Source organism: Ceratotherium simum, chromosome 26, assembly GCF_057802395.1.
Source record: "Ceratotherium simum simum isolate JZ-2026a chromosome 26, ASM5780239v1, whole genome shotgun sequence".
Classification (NCBI taxonomy): Eukaryota; Metazoa; Chordata; class Mammalia; order Perissodactyla; family Rhinocerotidae; genus Ceratotherium; species Ceratotherium simum.
The window spans coordinates 25,413,738-25,430,255 of NC_141925.1; the positions used below are offsets into that span (position 1 = coordinate 25,413,738).

Here is a 16,518-nt window from a genome sequence, read left to right on the forward strand (position 1 = left end):
TAACAATCTTGAAGATGAGGGGTGGGGTGGGGAGTGGGAAAAGGCATTACAATTTTAATTTTTTCTTTCCTGACTGTTGTTTGTCTTCTGTTTCTCATGATGCCAGACAGCTGCATTCACTGCCCCCCACAACTCCTCATTTCCCCAAAGCCAAGTTATCAGCACTTCCCACTGCCATCCCCCCCAAATATCTGACTCAGTTACTTCTTGATCTGTAACCTTAGGCCTTGAGCATTCCACCCGTCTTAGAATTGTTTCGAAGTCCAATAACCAAATTATAAGTCAAAGAAGGTTCAGCGAGTGGCCAAAGGGAATGTTTACTGAGCACCTACCCTGTCTGGCACTGTGCAATACACTTGTTTTATATACATAAGAGCTAGATAAATATGTGGTTTAACCTTCATATAGTTATATGGCTTATACAGTTATATATAGTTTTACCTTCACCTACACTCGGAGAATGGACACACTTGTACAACTTACTCAGAGTAGAGTCAGAACCCAGGATTCCTCACTCATTAAGTCCAAGACACTCTCCATTATGTCCACTGCCTTTGGCTAGTGTCTGTTCAGGGGTCGTCTGGTTTGGGGGCCTAGTCATTTCTTTAGAAAGGCTTGATTCTGTGAGAATAATTTATTGGCTGTCCCTAGACACACCCGTCCTGCTTCCCCCACCCCAAACGTATCCTTTTCCCACCCTGAACAAGGAAGGCAGTTTCCTCAATGTTTAAAAAAAGGGGTGATCGGTACTAGGCTGGCGAAGTGGGCGGCGCAGGAGTGGGTGTTGATTCCTGGCTCGAGGCCTGATAATTGGCACGTCTTGGCTTCCTCAGGGACCAGGGCCTTTAAAAAGATCGAGCTGAGTCATCAGATCAAGAAAGTCTCCTCTTTTCAACTCTAGGGTGCAGCCATATTCTCACACCGAAAGAAAGGAACCCCAGGGCACTCGGCACACTAAACGTCAAGCTTGTCTTCGGCGCCGCCCACATGGCCACACTAACCAATGACCTCCTGACACGTCACAGACCCCACCCTCCAGCCTGCTGCTGCCTCCGCCACGCGTCGCTGACCCGGAGCTGAAAGCACTGCGCGGCGCCGGAATCTGGCGTCACTTCCACCACAGCGATGGCGGCACAGGGAGCGTCTGCGGCGATTGCGGCGGCAACTTCAGGGGTCGCGGGGGAGGGCGAGCCCGGGCCCGGGGAGAGTGCGGCGGTCGAGGGGACCGCCCCGTCCCCGGGCCGGGTCTCTCCGCCGACCCCGGCGCGCGGCGAGCCGGAAGTCACCGTGGAGATCGGAGAAACGTACCTGTGCCGGCGTCCGGATAGCACCTGGCGTGAGGGCGGAGCAGGGGCATGGGCGGGGCCTGGGGACGGGTTCTCTGAGGGGCTGGGAGTCGTGGAGGGCGGGGCTGGAGGAAAGAGAAGGCGAAGTTTCAGGCTATCCCGGGCGCCGCCTACAAACCCCACCTGTCAGGCTATCGCAGAATTCTTCTTGTATATAGAGCTTCCTTTCCACCTTCTTGCCCACTGTTAGGCTTCATTCCCTTTTCTTGTTAACCTTGCTTCCTCGCTGGTCTCTCTTGTCTCTGCGACTTCCGCTTCCATCCGTCCCCTACAGCTGCCAGCGGAGAGGACCTTCCAGAACACAAAAACGAGCTTTCCCTTCCCTTCCATTGCCTTGCCTCATCTTCAAAGTAAACCCCTTAGAATGGCATTCATCTTTGTGACCTCTCTGGTGTCTAACCACCCCTAGCAAAGGCCATTTCCAGACCAGACCACTCTGTACCTTCCCGAAGACCATATGTCTTTTACCACCTGTGCCCTCTGCCCTTTCTTCCCCTTCTTGTTCACCTGGCTAGCTCCTACTGATCTCTTTAACACCATATTCCCTGCGATGCCATTCCTGACTCCCTTCAGGCAAAGTGAGTCATTCCCTTCTGTATGTTCCTGCAGCATTTTCTTCATACCTCAGCTATGGAATATGTAACGTTATGTTGTCATTGTCTCTCTGTGTCTTTTCCTATCAAAGTGGGAACTTCTGGAGGGTAGGTCTGCTTGTGATTCATTGCTGTGTCCTCTGTACCCAGCAATAGCATAGCATAGGGCCAGACATGCAATGGTTGTCTTACTCATGTGTTAAATGGTATGCTAGTTGTCAGGTGCTATACTACTAAAGCTTTAAAGGCATTAACTGACCCTCTGAGGTGGGCACTAGTATCCCTATTTTACAGATGAAGAAACTGAGGCTCAGAAAGTTGAAATAACTTGCTTAGTTAAACATAGCTAGGAAGTTGAGAGCTAGAATTCTATATAAACCTAGGTTGTCTGACTCCAGAGCCAGCCCTCATGACCCCTGAACAAATGAATGATTGGGTATAGTGAAATAAGCATTGAATTTGGAGCCAGACTTATACCCAGTTAAGTATTAGCTCTTATCACATTTCAACTTTGTGAGCCTGGGTAAGCCTCAGTTTTCTTATCTGTAAAATAAGAATAACAGCTCCATCCTGGCCCACCTCACAGGCGATGATTGAATGGAATGGCAGATGTGGACAGGTGAGGTTAGCTTATGTGTGGCTCTGGAATCTGGAAACTGCTCCTCAGTGTAAAAGATTCCTCTTGTTCCAGCCTTGCCTTCCTTCCTGATGATCCTAGCCTTCTTCCTTCACAGATTCTGCTGAAGTGATCCAGTCTCGAGTGAATGATCAGGAGGGCCGAGAGGAATTCTATGTACACTACGTGGGCTGTGAGTGACTTGGGGTATCCGGGCCTGGGTGGGGGAGAGGGGTGGAAGGGCAGCACCCTCATGGCCCATCCTCACAGTTAACCGGCGGCTAGACGAATGGGTGGACAAGAACCGGCTGGCGCTGACCAAGACAGTGAAGGATGCTGTGCAGAAGAACTCAGAGAAGTACCTGAGTGAGCTGGCTGAGCAGCCTGAGCGCAAGATCACTCGCAACCAGAAGCGCAAGCATGACGAAATCAACCACGTGCAGAAGGTCCGGGCCCCCCCCCTTCCCTGGGGCCCCAGGAGGTTCAGCTACCTCTGCCGACTCCTTTGGGTCCCAGTGCAAAAACCACAGCAGCTCCCATTTCTTAAGCTCCTGCAGTGCGACAGGGACTTTACCTACCTCTTCTTATGTACTCTTTGAAGAGATAAGAAAACTGAGGCTCAGAGAGGGCAGGGGCTTGGCTGTAGTCTCACAGCAAAGAAATGGTACAGCTGGGACTGGAACTCAGGCCTCCTGTACTGATAGCCTCTTTTGTCTCCCGTTGGCTGTGCCACATTAGACAAAATGACTTGAAGTCCAAGGGGAAAGAAGAAAATGAATGACGTTGGGCACTTGCTATTGCCAGGCATCATGCTGAGTACTGTACATGTGTAAGCTCATATCCTCCCTAACAATTCAACACCACAAAGATAATTGTTTCCTTTTGTGAATGAGGATGCAGGCTCAGAGAGGTTAGGTGACATGCTTAAGGTCACACAGCTAGTAAAAAGGTGGGCTGGAGTTAGAACAATAATAGCAAACATTAATTGGCTCGTGAGCCAGAGTTTTAGGCTAAGTGTTTTACTACATGTCCTCACTGAAGTTTCACAGCAACCCTGTGAGGTAAGCATTATTATTATTCTCAGTTTACAGGGAAGGAACAAACAGGTTTAGGAACCCAGTCGAATTAGATTTGCCAACTAGATTGTTCTACTTTGGGGCACAAACCATTAACTGTGGCTTTGACACATCCTAGAAACTCAGGCCATTTGTTTCTAAAACCTGAGTTCTTTTCACCAAGCCAGCCAGCCCCTGGGGGGTTAGTTTCCTGCCACCCTGAGCCTCGGTTTCTTGATTTGTAAAGTGGGGAGTGCAGACGAGAACAGGGTTTGTTGAACTCTCAAAGCATCGGACATTCATTAGTTCCAGCCAGTGCGCTTTTATCCTTCTGATCGCTCGTGTGCTCTGCGGCATGTTTTTTAAACTGTGGGGTGCAGCTGTTAGTACATTGCCAGATTAGTTCAGTGCATTGTGACCAGCATTTATATTTTTTAAATGGAAGAAAGAAATAGGATAAGACAGAAAATATTAGAGTGCATTGAATTTTATTAAAGGTAAGTATTTTTTTGAGAAACTTTTATTTAACGTACAAGTACACATATGTATATACACAAACATGTCAACTGGTTTATAGTGCTAATTGCACTTCCTACTGTGGGTTGTGATTAAAAGATAATTTGAAATACCCTGAACTAGAAAGTCCTCTCCAGGTCTAAGGCAGCACTGTCCAGTTGGACTTCCTGTGATAAATGTCAAGCGTTCTATATCTGTACTGTCCGGCGGAGTAGCCTCTAGCCACATGTGGCTACTGAGCGCTTAAAAGGTGTTTAGTGTGACTAAGAATTAAATTTTATTTAAACTTAATGAATTTAAAAAGCCACACGTGGCTAGTTGCTACTCGATTGGACAGGTTCTAAGGTTCTCTTAGTTCCCCAACCAGGTTGCACTGGCAAATTAAGTCTCAAAGATGTACCTCCAAGCTGGCAATCAGCAGGGTGAATGACAATGGGCCAATGGTGATAAAGGGTGGATAATCAGCGAGGTAACGATCAGCAAGGTTCTTCAGAGCCTAATTAATGTTTCGTTCTAAATAAATTGCAGCATTTAAGAAAAGTAGTGTTTTTGTAGTTCTTTAATGCATTTGCAGAAGAGGATTGTGTCTTGTGAGAGTCTGGGAAATGCATTTTAAAGAGGCCTATGAGCAGGAAAATCTTTCTTCCCTCATCTTTGCGGGGGTTAGGCTCGGAGTTGGACAGAGTGGGGGCCCATGCCCAACTGTGCTAACCTAGGGCAAGTGATCTCACCTCTTTGTGCCTCAGTTTCCTCTTTTGTGCAGCGCGGATAATGAACACTCTTGTCTCAGGCTCACTGTGAGGACCAAATGAAATAACGCCTGTGGAGTGCTTGGCAGCTAGTTCCCAAGGGCAAGTGACCTCCCCTCTCCCTCCTGTTTCTTTTGTGTAAAATAGAAAGAAGAACGTTGTATCTCAGGGTTGCTGAAAGGGCTAAATGAGGCCATATAGGCAAAGTGCTCTGTGGAAGGGGGTTCTGGGTAAAACACTGGCTCCTTTCTCCCTTCTCAACTACAGGACAAGGCTGCCGCCGTCTACTCTGCTGTAGGTCATAGGCCTTGGGTCCCCCCTCCATTGTCTGTCTGTACTTGGTTCCTCCTACAGAGTCAGGCCTAGGAACAGGATGTGCTGTGAGTGTGACATGATTTTTAGTCTCTGCTTTCTTTTTTTTTTTTTTTTTTTTAAAGATTTTTATTTATTTATTTTTCCCCCAAAGCCCCAGTACATAGTTGTCTGTCATAGCTGCACATCCTTCTAGTTGCTGTATGTGGGACGCGGCCCCAGCATGGCCGGAGGAGCGGTGCCTCGGTGCGCACCCGGGATCCGAACCCGGGCCGCCGGCAGCGGAGCGCACGCACTTAACCGCTAAGCCACGGGGCCGGCCCATAGTCTCTGCTTTCTAAGGACTTGGAAAATAGGGGAAACCAAGTGGGGGCAGTCAGAGGGTATTATTATTAACCACTGTGTTCCTGACTTGGGAAGGAGAGGGTGTATTCTGCATCTGAACAATCCAGTCAGGCCTCCTGGAGGAGGTGGGCCTTGAAGGACAGGAAGGAGCACAGTGAGAACAATTACACATGCTAGCTCACAAAGCTCTGCCTCATCACACACTCACCTAGCTCACGCTCTGTACTGGGTGGAGTAAACATGTTCTGGCGGCAGTAGGAGAGGGAAGGACATTCAAGGAGGGAGGAACTGCATGTGCAAAGGCACGAACGCTGGAAAAAGAGGGGTGTTGATAGCAGTGTAGATTTAAAGGGGCTGAGACTGGAGGCTGGGAATCTAAGGAGGCCTAGTCAATTGTCCAGACCTAAGATGGTTGCAGTGACTATTTGGAGTGGGACAGAGAGGAGAATTCCAGAGAGGGACTGATTCCAGAGGTGTCAGGGAGTCCAGGACTTGGCTGTTAACTGAATGCCAGGCTGAGAAAGAGGGAAGAGTCTTAAGAGCAGGCCTGTTATTGGTCTTGGGAAGTTGGACTGAGATTGATGCTCCTAGTGATGTGGGGAACCCAGGAGGATGAACAGGCTTGCAGGGAGGAAAGATTGAGTTCCTTTCCAGACACTCGAGTCTGATGTGCCTGTGGAAGGAACTCTGGGAGCAGTCTCACGGGCAGGCCGCTCCTTGGGTCTGGCGCTCAGGAAAGAGGTCCAGGCGCAATGGGGAGTCGGCACCAGTTCCAGCTGTGGGCGTGGAGGACAAGATCCATTATTTCATCTGTCTCACAACAAGTTTGGCAGAGCTGGAGTGATCATTGTACAGCTGGAGCTCTTATCAACCCAAGGACTGGACCCAGCCCTCCTGATCCTAGTCCTGTTCATCTGGCAAAAGGTCCAAACTCGGGCATCTGGGGCATCTGGGATGTATGGGTGGGCAGGCAGACGGGAGAGGAGCTTAGACCAGCCAGCTTCAAAACCAGGTAAAACAAGTTAGCTATTTGTATTGTTCTTACTGTCATTCAGGGGATGAGGTCTGGAAGACAGGAGGGAAGCACTGAGTTCTAGGGCAGGGGAGGGACGGCCTGACCACAACTTCTGTTCACCTCTGTCTGCTGCTCTTTCCTTGCCCAGACCTATGCAGAGATGGACCCCACGACAGCAGCCTTGGAGAAGGAGCATGAGGCGGTAAGCAGGAGCAGGGGTCCTGCCTGTGGGCTCTCCCTCCCTCCCGCTTTCCTTGCCCCAACTGAGCCATCCACTGCCCTGCACTCCCGTCTTGCCCACAGATCACCAAGGTGAAGTACGTGGACAAGATCCACATCGGGAACTACGAAATCGATGCCTGGTACTTCTCGCCATTCCCCGAAGACTATGGGAAGCAGCCCAAGCTCTGGCTCTGCGAGTACTGCCTCAAGTACATGAAATACGAGAAGAGCTACCGCTTCCACTTGGTGAGGCTGGGCTGCCTGGTGAGAGAGGGGCGTGGAGGCTGAGGGCGCCTGAGGCAGCAGCGCTAGGGAAGGGAGACAGGTCCAGAGGGGTTGAGCCCAAGGAAAAGCTGCCACGGGCTGAAAGACCTGGATTCCAGGCCTGGCTTTGTCTTTGCTGGAGTGGTGTTGGCCAACTTGCTGCCCCTCTGCAGACCTCAGTTTCCTCTCCTGTGGAATGGGGACAGTAATCCCTGTCTTTACCCCTCCTCGGGTCCCTTGCCTTTTACCACCTTTATCAAGGCTATCCCAGGGCCAGGTTCCTCAGTGCAAGAGAGGAAGCAAGCATGGCCCGTGAGCCATGGGACCATAACGTGTGACAGATGGGAAGCAGTGGTACACAGAGCTGCCAGGGGCGAGGGGCTTTCATCACTAGCGCAGCAGGGTGTTTCCCCAAGAGTGCAACCTGCAGCAAATGAACGCCGCTAAGGAAACACCCTTGTCATAGATGAGAGCCCTCCAGGGTCCTCTAGAGCCAGGCTGACCTGGACTTGAACCATCTAGCTGCGCGATGTGCAAGCCAGTTACTTAGCCTCTCTGTGCCTTGGTTTCTTCATCTGTAAAATAGGCTCTGTTTCCTCAGGTGGTTGGGAGGGTTACTCCACCTAGGTGAAGTGTTGAGCCCAGGGTATATAGATGGGGAAACCAAGAGAAGCAGAGCCTTGCTGCAAGCCACACAGGGTGAGATGGGGGCACCTAGCAGAGAACCTTAGGGTCTCAAGCCTGTATCTCCCTTTGCCCACCCCCAGGGCCAGTGTCAGTGGCGGCAGCCCCCAGGGAAGGAAATCTATCGCAAGAGCAACATCTCTGTGTATGAGGTAGACGGCAAGGACCACAAGGTGAGCTGGGTGGCGCTGTGGGGTGGGGGGCAAGCACTGGGCACCTCGTGACCATCCTCATTGTCACCAAAGGATAGGACCAGCCTTAGGATGAGCCTCCACCGGGAAAAGGCGTGTGGATCATGCTTAGCCTGGCACTTGGCCTGTGGCTGGTGCATAGTAATCACGTGGCCCTGTGGTGCCAGCCTCGGGGACTGGGTTTCCCTGTGTCCCTGAGGACCTTTCTCCTGATGGGGTAGTTTAGGTTTGGCCAGTTCCGGAACCCAGAGTGGAGATTGTTGTGCCTGAGGCCACTTCTAGAAGCACTTTCTCTTTCTGCCTGAAGGAAGGATGTTTGTCTTTCCTGGGAGGGAACCGCTTTGTGTAAGATTTCCTGCCTGAGAGCTCGGTGGCTCTGAGGGCTGAGTTCCTTGTTCCTGTCCGAAAGACAGGCAGGGTGGGGCCTTTGGGGCCTGCTTTGTTGTCATTGAGAACCTGGCCTTTGCTTGGTCAGTCTAGGAAGGTCTCCCCAAGTGAGACACTTTCCTGTGGAAGGGGAGTATAGTGTCAGATGAACAGGGCAGGCTTCTGAGTGGCCCCTGGCTTCAGATCGCCCGTCACTTCCTAGCTGACCTTAGACGAGTTACTTAATGTTGTTTGTTCCTGTTTCCTCATCCATAAGGCAGGAGTCATGATAATATTTACCTAATAGGATTCTTAATGGAGTAGATGAGACAACAATGTCAAATACTTAGCACAGGGCCTGGCATCGAGTAGGTGCTTAGTAAACATGGCCTTTGTTATTTTCGGTGACCTCTTGGGGCTAAACCAGCCTTGTAATATATAAGTTTGGGGAATATCTGCTCTTAGCCTGGCGCTTGCCTGCTGCTCTGCCTTCCTGAGCATAAACGGGGAGTGGCAGGAGACGTGGGGGTTCCTTCCACCTCTACCCTCTGCTGGCTTTGAGGCCTCAGGCAAGCACTTCCCCTCCCAGAGCCTCATTTTACTCCTAAAAAAATGAGACTAGCAATGCTGAGCTCACACAATTGTTGGGTCAGATGAGAGTGGATGTAAAAGGTGTCATAAACCAGAGGGCCCCTTGATCTGTGCTGTGAAGCCAACCTCAGGGTCCCATTGGCCCTCCTGACTTTGGTCTCTGGCCTGGGTGGGTGTCTGGCCCTGCAGCAAGGAGGCTAGTGAAGCCCAGCAGAGGAGCACGGCCAAGTGGACAGGCAGCTCAGGCTTCAGAGTCAGGCTTGAGGCTCGTCCATTCAGCAGACGTTTACCAGCCACCCAGCTTCATGCTCAGCCTTGTGCTGAGTGCAGGGACACAGCTATGAACCAGACAAAACTCATATACCAGTTTGAATCCTGCCCTAGCTCTTGCCAGCTGTGGGGCCTTCAGCAAGCCACTTATCTCCTCTGAGCCTATTTCCTGATCTGAAACATAAGAGTTAAGGTCTGTGAAGATTGAACTCATATTTAGCACTCAAAAGTGGTAGCCAGGATTAGTCCAGCTCTGCCATTACCTCCTCCATTGCTAATAGCTCTCTGGTTTTCAGTTTCCCTGTCCATCAGAAAATGACTCCAAGACGCTTTCCAATTCTAAATACTACTGTTCTGGTGAGGAGCCCACTTCTGACCTGCCTGGCACTGGCTGCTCTCTGGAGCCTGGCACTTGCAGAGCAGGGTGGCAGCTCCTGCCCAGGCCTTGATGGGCCAGTTGGGGGGGTTGTACTTGCTGCCTGAGCCTGCTTCCACCTCCCTCACCCCTCAGATTTACTGCCAGAACCTGTGTCTGCTGGCCAAGCTCTTCCTGGACCACAAGACATTGTACTTTGACGTGGAGCCCTTCGTCTTTTACATCTTGACTGAGGTGGACAGGCAGGGGGCCCACATCGTCGGCTACTTCTCTAAGGTGCTGGGTCAGGAAGCCCAGGTTGAGGGAAGGTGGGGAGTGCGAATGGGAGATGGGGCTGAGCCTCCGCAGAGGTCCTGATCCCCCATCCCTGCAGGAGAAGGAGTCTCCAGATGGGAACAATGTGGCCTGCATCCTGACCCTGCCTCCCTACCAGCGCCGTGGATACGGAAAGTTCCTCATTGCTTTCAGTGAGTGGCTCCTGGTCTGTCCAGGAAGGGGCGACTGTGGTGGGGGTCCAGGGCAGGCTGGGTCCTCAAGATCCTTATTTCCACCACTGCCAGGTTATGAGCTATCCAAGCTCGAGAGCACGGTAGGCTCACCTGAGAAGCCGCTGTCTGACCTGGGCAAGCTCAGCTACCGCAGCTACTGGTCTTGGGTCCTGCTGGAGATCCTGCGAGACTTCCGGGGCACACTGTCCATCAAGGACCTTAGGTTAGGGCCCTGATCCCCAGCCCTGTCCAGGGCATGCTGTCCATCAAGGACCTCATGAGGGAGGCTTCCTGGAACCCTCAAAGAGGGAAGGACTCTTCTAAGATTGGCCATGATCCTGTCTCCTTGTCCCCTTTTGTTGTCCCAGCCAGACGCCACAAGGGAACTCTCTCCAGCATCTGCTCTAATTCTTTCTGCAGCCAGATGACCAGCATCACCCAGAATGACATCATCAGCACCCTACAGTCCCTCAACATGGTCAAGTACTGGAAGGGCCAGCACGTGATCTGTGTCACACCCAAGCTGGTAGAGGAACACCTCAAAAGTGCCCAGTATAAGAAACCACCCATCACAGGTGGGTCGGGGGCTTCCCAGGGTGTGTGTGGTGGAGGGTAGGTGTAAGGCCTGCTGGGAGCCAGAGCCTCCTTTCTGCTGTCACTTGATCCCAAACCAGTCTGACCAGCTCTCCGACCTGAAGCCTGGGGCAGGCTACTCATTCCTGGGCTTCCCTGCCCCCTCCTTAGGACTCAGTGTGCCCCTGTTCTCACCTAGAGGTGAAACCTGGCCTGGGCCCAGAGGCCTACCTCTGCCTCTCATGCCTCTTCTCCCCACAGTGGACTCTGTCTGCCTCAAGTGGGCACCCCCCAAGCACAAGCAAGTCAAACTCTCCAAGAAGTGAGTGGCCTCTGCCCCTGCTGCTGGACCATGCCTCTTTGCCCCCTAGCCTGTAAATATGTACAGACCTGTTTCATCATTTTTTTAATAAAGTAAGTTCTGCTGGTGGCTCTGGACTTCGGAGGTGAGTGGGAGGCCAAGAGCTGATTTTTTTTTTTTTTCCCTGAGGGCGATTGGCCCTGAGCTAACATCTGTGGCCAATCTTCCTCTTTTTGCTTGAAGAAGATTCGCCCTGAGCTAACATCTGTGCCAATCTTCCTCTATTTTGTATGTGGGTCACTGCCATAGCATGGCCACTGAGCCGTGTAGGTCCCTGCCTGGGAACTGAACCTGGGCCAACAAAGCGGAGTGTGCCAAGCTTAACCACTAGGCCACAGGGCCGGCCCCTGATGTTCTTCATTTCACATCACAGACACAGCCAGTTATGCTCAAAACATTTTATTCCTTCTTGCTCCTTTTACCCCCCATCCCAGATCCAAGCCCGAGCTCAGTTCCGGTGGGGGCTCAGTCCTCCGGAGTCCAGGAGTCAGGGCTGAAGGGGGGCATGGCAGCCAATGAGGCAAGATTGAGGCCTTTTCTGTCCTTGAAAACATGCTGCCCAGAGGCAGCCCCAGCCCAGAAGACAGGAAGAGGGTGAAGGATGGGGCTCATCAAGCAGAGCAGGTGGGGTGGTGGAGCCAGCCCTTCAGCAGCAATCAGCTAGGCAGCTGCCCAGTCTTCTAGAAAGAGAGTGAGGAGCCAGGGCCTCTTTTCATAGCTAAGGGTCCTTGGGGGCTCCATAGGAGCCCAACCAATAGGCTTGTGGACAGCAGGTGTAGGTGGCCAGAGGTTCTAGCCAGTACCACAGGCAGTAAAACTCCTAACTCTGGATTTAGTCCCAAAGAACAGACCCAGAAGAGTGGACTCAAAATTCAGGATGGTGCCCTGGACTCCCGCAGGGTCCTGGGAGGAAGGAGTGGCTCAAGCCAGGCCCAGGCCCACAGAATGTCAGGGAGCGGCAAGTCCATTCAGGGGAACAGGTGTCTATCCTTGGGTGCAACGTGGAAGTTCTGGAAGCAGAGTCAGCTCCTAGGGTGAGTAGCTCAGTGCTCGTGCCATGCACCGAGGAAGCCCAGGGTCAGGCTTAGTGGCAGCAGCAAGATGGGCCCCAATAAGCCCTGGGCTGCAGCAGAGTTGAAGGCCAGATGGTTGCTGCAGAGGTTGCTGTCGGGCTGGGACTCGTGGATTTGGGGCACCACACGAGGCTGGAGCTTTGCAACATGGTGGTTAATCCAGGAGGCATAGCTGGAGGTCAGAGTGTACACACCAGGCCTGTTGGGGGCCCCACAGGCATCGCCCCAGCTCACAATGCCTGCCAGGTACCAGAGGCCCCCCACAGGACAGGAGAGTGGGCCCCCAGAGTCACCCTGAGGAGAAAAGCCATATAACGGCTGTTAGGACCAGGCCCCAGGCCTTCAATCATCCATGCCAGCCCCATCCAGCCCTCATCTTCCAAGATGCGCTTGTCTCAGCCATTCCCCTGGACCCCCTGAATTTACCTGGCAGGCATCCTTGCCCCCCTTTACATGGCCAGCACACACCATGTCCTCCTGAATAAAGTGGGGCTCATCGGGCTTGGCGTTGATGTTGTACAGGCAGTTACATGTCTCGCGACTAATCAGTGGCACCTCAAGTTGCTGCAGTGGCCTGGGGGCCTGGAGGCTCACTGTGGGGGCAAAAGATGCTTACCCAGGGCCTTCTACCCTGAGTCCGGCTCCCCTCCATGCCTCTAGATGTCAGCGCCCACCTCACCTGAGGGGGCCACATGGCCCCATCCGGTGACAGTACATTGGAGGCCATTGGGGAAGGAGGCGTTGGCTGCAGGGAGGCAGATGGGCCGGATGTAGCGGGAGAAGGTGATGGGGCTGCTGAGACGGAGGAGCGCAATGTCACCCTGGGAGCCCTCCTGGCGGTAGCTGGTGTGGGAAATGATCTGCGCCACGGTACGGACCTGGGCCTCAGTGGAGTAGGAGTCCAGCTTGTCGGCCCCCAGCTTTACCTCATAGTCTTCCTTGCGGTGCTCCCTGTAGGCAGAAGGGCAAAGGCTGGGACCCAGGAAACCTGTCCTAGTTCCCTGATCCCTGTTGCCTTGTAGCATCCCACCCCAGATTCTCATCCCAGGCGAAGGACCTTTCAGGCCCCAAACAGCGCCCTGGTTTTATCCTGTCACCCCTGGCCTTCACTCCTGATACCCCTAGACACAATGCAGAACCCCAACCTCTGACCTAGACTGATCTCTAAACTTTGGGCCTCCAGCCCACTTTTGACTTCCCTGCCCCCCATCCAGTTGGTACCTTGGGAAGCAGTGAGCAGCCGACAGCACCCACTCCTCAGACACAAGAGAACCGCCACACACATGGGTGCCGTCATAGGTGATGCTGACCTGCCAGGGCCACTGGCCAGGGGCTGCACTGCCACCACCTGTGACGCGTGCTTGGGAGGCCATGCCGCACAAGGCTGCTCAGGGAGGAAGGAGAGCAAGTCAGGCCCTTCTGGGGCCCCCACACCAGGTCCTTAGCCCTGCCACTCCCCATGTAGCCCAGGAGATCTGGTTTGGAGCTTGGGAAGTGAATTCACAGAAGCCAGCCAACCCTCTGTCCCCATCCCACTGCTCACCAGTCATGGTCAGTTCTGCCCCCTTGCCATCCTAGACCCACTACCTAATTCAGGTCTCACCCGGCTTCCTTCCTCTCAGGCCTTCCTGCCTTCCATCCCATCCACTCCTTATAAGTCTGAAGATCTTTATAAACCACAAATCTGGCCAGGTCACACCCCTGCCTAAATCCTTCCCCCGCTCCACACTGCCTTTAAGATACATTCCAGCCCTTCCATGACATTGACATCTACTCCAGCCATCTCTCTGGACACTTCCTGTCGCATACATGGGGTCACATACCTGTTCGCCTCTAGATCTTTACTTATCCAGGTCACTCTGCCTAGAACACCTTTCCTCATCCCTACTCTGCTCAGCAAACTTCTCTTTGCCTATGGAAACTGTGCAAATGTCAGCCTCTCTGGAACCTGCCCTGACTCTGCTGGCTGAGTTAGGCAATGCCTCAGAGCTCCCAGGGCCCCGTGCTTCCCCAGCACTGCCCGATCACACAATTGTTCTCGTGTCTATGACTGTGTCTGCTTCAACACACCAACCTGGGCGTTCCCTAGCGGCAGGGACTAGAGCAGATCCCAGGTGCCCAGCGCCCAGCACAGGGCTGGGCACACAGAGGGAGTTGTGGCTGTGTGTTGAACAGATATACAGAATAGCCGGGCTCCCATGGTGTGAATGTCTAGTTTCCAGGACAGCCCCACCCCCACTGAGGCCACTGTTTGAAGCAGGACCTAACTGCTCTTCACAAAGTCACCTTCCCAGGAGCATAGAAAACTACCCAGCCAGGCCCCTCCCCTGATAATAATGACAATAGCTACTATTTAGTGACTGTTTAAACAATGCCAGGCCCCAAAGGGGCTTTCACTTCCTTTATTTTCTTGACTCCTCATACAGCCCCAGGAGATAGACATAATCAACTTCATTTTAGAGGTGAGAGGACTGGCTAGTAAGTGGTGAAGCCCGGATTGAAAACCTGATTTGGAGTCCGGTGGTGTGCCTTCCAAGAAAGGAGACCCTTGGTTTGTTTCTCTCCAAAGGACCCACCTTTGGAGTCAGACCTGGGTTTAAATCCTAGCTCTGCTGCTTATGGCTGTGTGCCCTTGGGCAAGTCACTTCTGTGTGCCTCAGTTTCTTTATCCATAGAACGAGGCCTATAATCCTATCTCACAGAGCTATTGTGAGACTTAAATAAGGGACTTAAATTAGACAATATGGGTGGGCGAGACAGCCCTGCAGAGAGAGGGTCAGGCACTCATTAAACACTCCATGGGAATCTGAGTCCATGTCCCCTCCTCTTCCCCTCCCCTACCGTCCCGGCAAGCCTCACCTTCGGCCCCGTCGGCTCCTGGAGGGAAAGAGAAAGAGGGAGAGGTAAGCAGAGAAGACGAGGTGCCAGACCCCTTAGCACCTGCCGCTTCTTGGGAGTGCCGGCCCCCCCAGGAAGCCAAAGCTGAAGGGAGAGGGAGAAGTCAAGCGCGAGGGAGGCCCAGCCCAGGGTTCTTGAGCCCAGAATAAGGGACGTGCCCCATAAAAGGGTTATACTACCCTCGGCCCCTGTGCACCACCCCTCCCCGCGTCCCGCGCTCCCCGCCTGCACATACTCACCCATCCCGGACTGGAATAATCCGAGCAAAAGCAGAATGGCCACAGCCTCCAGACGCCCAGACCCTAGGCCCGCCCTCTGGGCCATGGCCCAGGATGAGGGCCCCTGGGGAGACACCAGGCACCCACAGGAAGGGACCTAGGGCTGGTTTCGAAGGCAAGATCCAGATGTTAGGTCCAGACGGAAGGGATCCCGGAATCCACACCGGGAACGGGGAGCAGGTGTCCAAGGCTGGCTTTGAAGGCACGGAGCAGGCACAAGAGACTGTCTCCACAGCCAGCAGTGAGGACACGTCTCTAGCGCAGCCTGGCTACGCAGAGACCTTCCAGAGTGGCGGCTCTTTGGAGAAAGGCACCTACCTGCCGGCCCCTCCCCTGGCCCCGCCCTCCTGCTCAGCTCTGTTGGCTTCATTTGCCACCAAAGTACTGAGTCCTCTCAGACCCCTAGACTCTTCGCGTGTGTGTGTGTGTGTGTGTGTGTGCGTGTGCGTGTGCGTGTGCGTGTGTGTGTGACAGACAGAGAGACAGAGAGAGAGATCAGCCAGAGAGCAGCCCCGGGCAGGACTGGGAACCCTGAGGGCCTGACTCCCTGGAGTGCTACCCAATTGCTGTTTGCCCCAGGTTTTTCAGGTCTCCCAGACAGTTATGTCCCCCCAGGGCCTGGCCCAGCCTTTGTTATCATCGGGCCACAGCCACTCCTGCCTCCTTCTCTCCTTAGGCCTGGTGTCTGAACCCAGGACACCCGGGTCTGCCTGGGGCTAGGGCCATTTCAGGCCCTTCTGTGAAGCCGGCAGCCTCATCCGCTTGTGGTGAGGTGTGGTGAGCGTGTCTGGCAGTGCCAATCATCCCACAAATATTTACTGAGCACCCACTGTGTTCCAGGCACGGGAGACAAAGCAGACACCGTCCCTGCCTTCCCTGAGCTCACCCTGAAGTAAGGATGACAGACTTGAATCAGATAGTCACACAAGCAATTACAGAATAATTTCAAAGTAGGAACTGTGATGGAGAAAGAAGAATGGGGGCTCTGGGAGCCATTCACAGGAGCTTGACATGGCTGGCATCAAGAAGGGATCCTCGAGGAAGTGCCTTTAGAACTGAGACCTAAAGGGGTTATGAAAAGGTGTTAACAAGGCAGAGCTGGGGGAAGGGTGTTTCAGGTGAAGCGTTCTCATGTGGAGGGCGCAGGTGGCACAGGTTTGGGGGAAGGAGGCCCGAGTGACCGGGTTGGGGGCCAGGTGCACCCTCTGTCAGTGTATGAGTCTGTGGGCACTGGGAATGCATGTTGGCTTCAAGCTTCAGAAACACAGACCCCTGCTTCCCCGCCTACCTTCCATAAGACTAGACCGCTGAGCCAGGAGTTCAGGACCCAAACCGG

General features: G+C 53.3%; 2 protein-coding genes across 2 annotated transcripts; one reads left to right on the forward strand and one right to left on the reverse strand.

Annotated features, from left to right (window-relative positions):
- The first annotated feature begins 99 nt into the window (after positions 1-99).
- Positions 100-11,002, forward strand: KAT8 (lysine acetyltransferase 8). The gene is made up of 11 exons (XM_004439463.3): positions 100-1,336; positions 2,674-2,748; positions 2,826-3,001; positions 6,696-6,749; positions 6,851-7,015; positions 7,801-7,890; positions 9,647-9,787; positions 9,885-9,978; positions 10,072-10,222; positions 10,420-10,574; positions 10,834-11,002. Exons 1-11 carry the CDS (start codon positions 1,126-1,128, stop codon positions 10,896-10,898), a joined length of 1,377 nt encoding a protein of 458 aa, XP_004439520.1. The 5' UTR covers positions 100-1,125; the 3' UTR covers positions 10,899-11,002.
- A 314-nt stretch (positions 11,003-11,316) lies between these two features.
- On the reverse strand, positions 11,317-15,460 carry PRSS8 (serine protease 8). Its single transcript, XM_004439531.3, has 6 exons — positions 15,144-15,460; positions 14,866-14,883; positions 13,228-13,390; positions 12,686-12,957; positions 12,433-12,599; positions 11,317-12,300 (listed from the first exon to the last, which is right to left on the reverse strand). Exons 1-6 carry the CDS (start codon positions 15,226-15,228, stop codon positions 11,977-11,979), a joined length of 1,029 nt encoding a protein of 342 aa, XP_004439588.1. The 5' UTR covers positions 15,229-15,460; the 3' UTR covers positions 11,317-11,976.
- Positions 15,461-16,518: the final 1,058 nt, after the last annotated feature.